The sequence below is a fragment of the Salminus brasiliensis genome, chromosome 16 (genome assembly GCF_030463535.1).
Source record: "Salminus brasiliensis chromosome 16, fSalBra1.hap2, whole genome shotgun sequence".
NCBI lineage: Eukaryota > Metazoa > Chordata > Actinopteri > Characiformes > Bryconidae > Salminus > Salminus brasiliensis.
The window spans coordinates 15,819,906-15,824,401 of NC_132893.1; the positions used below are offsets into that span (position 1 = coordinate 15,819,906).

Below are 4,496 nucleotides of genomic sequence, written 5' to 3' on the forward strand. Positions count from 1 at the left end.
GCAATATTTTATCATTCTCATGTAGCACATTTTCCAGATGCTATTTTTTTCTTGCTAATCCCTGCTCGCTCATGCTTGATAAGAGTCCACCAATATACAGAATGTATGGTTAAATAAAATCCAGTCATAACTTGGTCACATGGTGTGCAAGTCTTGCTGTCTTTGTGCAACAAAATCATGAGTTGCAGCTGCATGCTATACATTGGGGTGGACTTCTTCCAAGGAGCTAAGTTCCATCCTGTATACAAACTGGAATCTTACATAGGTGTTTATATCATATCTGGGTGTAATAGTACAGAAACTTTGCTACTTCAATTGTTCTTTATTGAATTAGAGGAAGTCCCTGACAATACAGATGTATATGCTCCACAACTGAATCTTATTTTCTTTGATTTTCTCTGATGAATTTTTAATATCCTTTTTGATGGACAAGAAATTTGATGTGAGTTCACTAAAATGTTTTTTCCCATTTCATAATCCCATTTTATAGATTCAAAGCAAAGTATAATGCTGCATCACATTCAGCTTCTGACAAGTTGTCAATGTATGCCTGCCGTTGAAGATGCTTAAGTGCCTCACAGGTCAACTTATGGATTAATATGCTTTTGCTGTAATGATGGCCTAATATTATGCTCTTCACAGAACCTAGAGCAAGTCACTTGCTAGGGCTGCCCACTGCTCCGGGCATGTGTGCTTACTGTTCGCTCATTGTGTGTGTGTTCACTAGTATGTGTTTGAGATCAATTTCCTACAGTGATTGGGTGATTCTTTTGTCTTATTTCCTTAGAAAACAAATTCTGCGTTGTCTTCCAAGCCTGCAAGCTTAAAGTGGTTGCCAGTGCAGGATAGATGGACTCTTGATTTGTTAAATTCTCTTTTTCTTTTTCTTTTCTTCTGCCTTGGTATAAATAGCTAAAATAAATATTTTTCAGCTCCAACTTGTCAGCTATTTCAAATAAACATGTAAATTATGAATAGTGAATGTGTACTCAGTGCTTAGACCTGTTGGGCTAGCATCAACAATGAGAAGGTAGCCAACACTGGACCAAAATGTGCCGTGTCCCTCCACGCACAGTCAAAAGAGCTGAACTAACTGACCATCATTTCAGCTGTTTATTGACAGCCAAATACATCACATGGCTAGAGGGAGGAGGAGCAGAAGCTCTGAGGATTGGCAGAGATTAACAAAGCCACTTGCTTACACTCACTGGCTGCTGCAGCATGGCATGGCAGCATGGCATGAAAAAAAAACAAGCAGGCCACAGTTGGGTAAGTGAGTTTGCTAGAGGCAGTGATGTTGACTGGTGTGTGTTTTGTTATATTTTTTCCTCATTTTTTGGCTGCCTGCCTAAAAGTCAACTGAGCTCCAAGGGATACTTCAGTCCTAGCCTGGACTCCTGCTGACTCAAGCCACAAATAAAGTTCAGGTTGTTTTTGTTCAAACACTGTCCCAGTCCAGAGTTGACATAGAACTACAAGCCAGTTTTCTTTTCTAACCTGTTCAGATCTGGGTGAGTAAAATGGACCAACTGCCCCAACATCTGCTTATGTCAACAGGAGGTTACCCAGGTGACTCTCTCAGGGGCTGAAAAAGATAATGAAGGCAAGCTAAAGGCACCACTCCCACGCCCAGATGCATCATCCTCACCCTGTGTCTATTCAGGGAAGATCAGTTGGCCATCAGAACCCAGGACTACAAGGATGTGAAGGGTCCACTCAAGTTTTCTTCATAGACAGTGCAGAGTTGCTTCCCTGCACGGTACTGTGCCCTACCCTAGAACACAGTTGGAGGTGCCCTGCATACATGGAGATGTATGGTGAGCCCCCACTGCCTCAGTAAACTTTGTTTGGAAAACCTGGAAGATCTCCATAGGTCACAGACTGTTTGTGACATGACCCATTAGCACTGAATTCAAGCCAGAGTACACTGTGAAGTCTGTAAAACATGGAAGTGCAAGCATTATGGTTTGGGGATGTGTGTCATACTTTGGAGTCTGGCCCATTTATCTCTTACCAGGCACCATGGGCCACCATATCAAAATACTGGAAGAGATCATGTTACTATATGCTAAGGAAGAAGGACGACTACTTTGGCAACTTTGGGTTTAGATGAGCCCATGGTTGCAGATTACTGTAAAAAGGTTTGATGAAAGTTATGGCATTTGCCTTAGCGAAGATGGCTAGAATTAGCAATTTTGGAATACAATCTTCATTTAAAGATGATGTAGAAATTTCCAAATATTGCAGTATACTGTAGTACTGTTGAAATGTTCATTTATATGCCTTTTTGAGTTTTTCTCCATAATATAATGCCATTCAAACACTGATTATGTAGTCTATTATAGAAAACATTATATTAACATTCCATTTAATGCCTGATTATGACTCTCCTCAATGGGAAATCTTGCCACTTAAGTGACCGTTCATGCATAAAACTAACATTTACATATGATGCAAACAATCAAATGAAAATGCTATAAAATATTCTGTCCTGCTACATCTTGTAATGCAATTTTTTAACAGAATATTGTGAAAACAAAGACATAAGATATGTGCAAATTGGTCATTGTTTATACAGTTTATAATTAATCTCATATGATTGTAATTCTAAATAGTTTAGGTACGCTAATTGGTGTGTTTCCTATCTAGAGAATGTGCTAAATATAGGTAATCTGCACTGTAATGACACCTCTGGAGAACATATTGGGGAATAAATTTTCACAGAAGAATACATTATTGGATCATAGTGCAACATAGCTCTTGGTCATCACCTATTGCATGACAAAACCACAAAAGCATTCTCTACCTCGTCAAAAGTTTAAACTAATGTAAGTATAGGAATCAGCAGCCTGAATAATCATATATCTAACTCCAACCTATGGGCAGTTTATGATGAACATTATTTTGAAACATTCACAGCTTTTTAGAGTATCTTAACCGAACACAAGCAAGCTGAAGAAGAAAACAAGGAGTATGCAGAGCCCAACAAATTCAATTCAGAATGATTCTCTGATTCATCCTCAAGGCTTTTATATCATGGGTCTTATCTCTATGCCTTACGCAAATGTATATGTCATGTTCCTAACTCTGCTTCATATCATATCCACCATTTCTAACTGCTTTGTTATCTGTATTATTTGTATTGATCGTCATTTGCATGTCCCCAAGTTCATTGCAGTGGGGAACCTAGCAGTGGTTGATTTGGTCCTCAGTACATCGCTTATCCTTGCAATGATTAAGATCTATCTGTTTAAAGACAATTTTATGGAATATAAATTGTGCTTGGTACAAATGTACATGTACTATTCCTTTTTAACACTTGAAGCATTTTCCATTGCTGTGCTTGCTTTTGACCGGTTAGTTGCAATATGTTTCCCATTGAGACAGAATGCCATTAACAGTCCAACCACCATGACTGTTATTGTAGCTGCAATGTGGGCATTAAGCCATGGTGTCATAATGCTTGCTGTTTCAACTATGACTTATCTGTCCTTCTGTAATTCAGTTCAGGTCAGCAGTTATTTCTGTGACTATGGACCAGTCTTCAGATTAGCTTGTAATGATGTTTCACTGCAGTGGACCATTGCCACGGTCTTGGTTTTAGTCTGTAATCTAGTACCTCTGAGCTTCATAGTTCTGTCTTACACATGCATTTTAATTTCTGTATTCCGAATGAAAAACGTGGAAAGTAGGTTTAAGGCACTTGCCACATGCACAGAACATCTTATACTTGTGGCAATTTTCTATATTCCTATGTGTATCATTTTTATGTTTGGACTTTTCAGAGTTGCGATCAACCAAGATCTGAGAATAGTGGGTTTGTCACTATGTTCCTTCATCCCACCCTGTACAAACCCCATCATCTATTCACTAAAAACCAAAGAGCTCAGGAGCAGACTCTATTTTCTGTTTCAAAGACTTTCTGTTCAGAGACATTCTATTCGTCCCCACAAATAAAAATAAATTATGTAGACTTTTCAGAGATGTAAAGTTATAATTTTGAAGCTGGAGATATATTGATTTTTTTTTCTTACAGATGCGTTTGAATTTAAAATGCAGTTACTCCAATTATTCATCTGATACTGAAATCTAACTAAATCTAATCTAATCTAAATCTAATATAATTTACTTACTAACCATTAAATAACTGACCCTTACCACAGTCGAATAAAAAAGTAATGAATCTAATCCATGTTTAAAAGAACGTAAATCAGACCACAAACATCCTTTACTCAGTGATTTCAGTACATTACATCTAATATATTACATGTAATAAATGATGTTCTCTATTGGGCAATTGTGATCTATGTGTTATTTTTATTTTGTTGTACATAAAACAAAGTTGAGGAAGTGTTTAAAAAAGGCCCTATAACTATTTTACACTAAATACTCTGTAAAAGCAGGTTCATTCATTAAAGCCTCAAACATTTCCTTTCATTTATTTATGTAGTAAGCCTACATATATGTTCATATTAATATAGTTTTCAATGTAAAAA

General features: G+C 37.3%; 1 protein-coding gene across 1 annotated transcript; it reads left to right on the forward strand.

Moving 5' to 3' along the window:
- The first annotated feature begins 2,973 nt into the window (after positions 1 to 2,973).
- Positions 2,974 to 3,957, forward strand: LOC140537251 (olfactory receptor 2AT4-like). The gene has a single exon (XM_072659577.1). It carries the CDS (start codon positions 2,974 to 2,976, stop codon positions 3,955 to 3,957), a length of 984 nt encoding a protein of 327 aa, XP_072515678.1.
- The last annotated feature ends 539 nt before the right edge of the window (positions 3,958 to 4,496 follow it).

Bases quoted from the DNA above. Each gene is read 5' to 3' on its own strand.
- LOC140537251 (XM_072659577.1), top strand. From the start codon at position 2,974: ATGCAGAGCCCAACAAATTCAATTCAGAATGATTCTCTGATTCATCCT.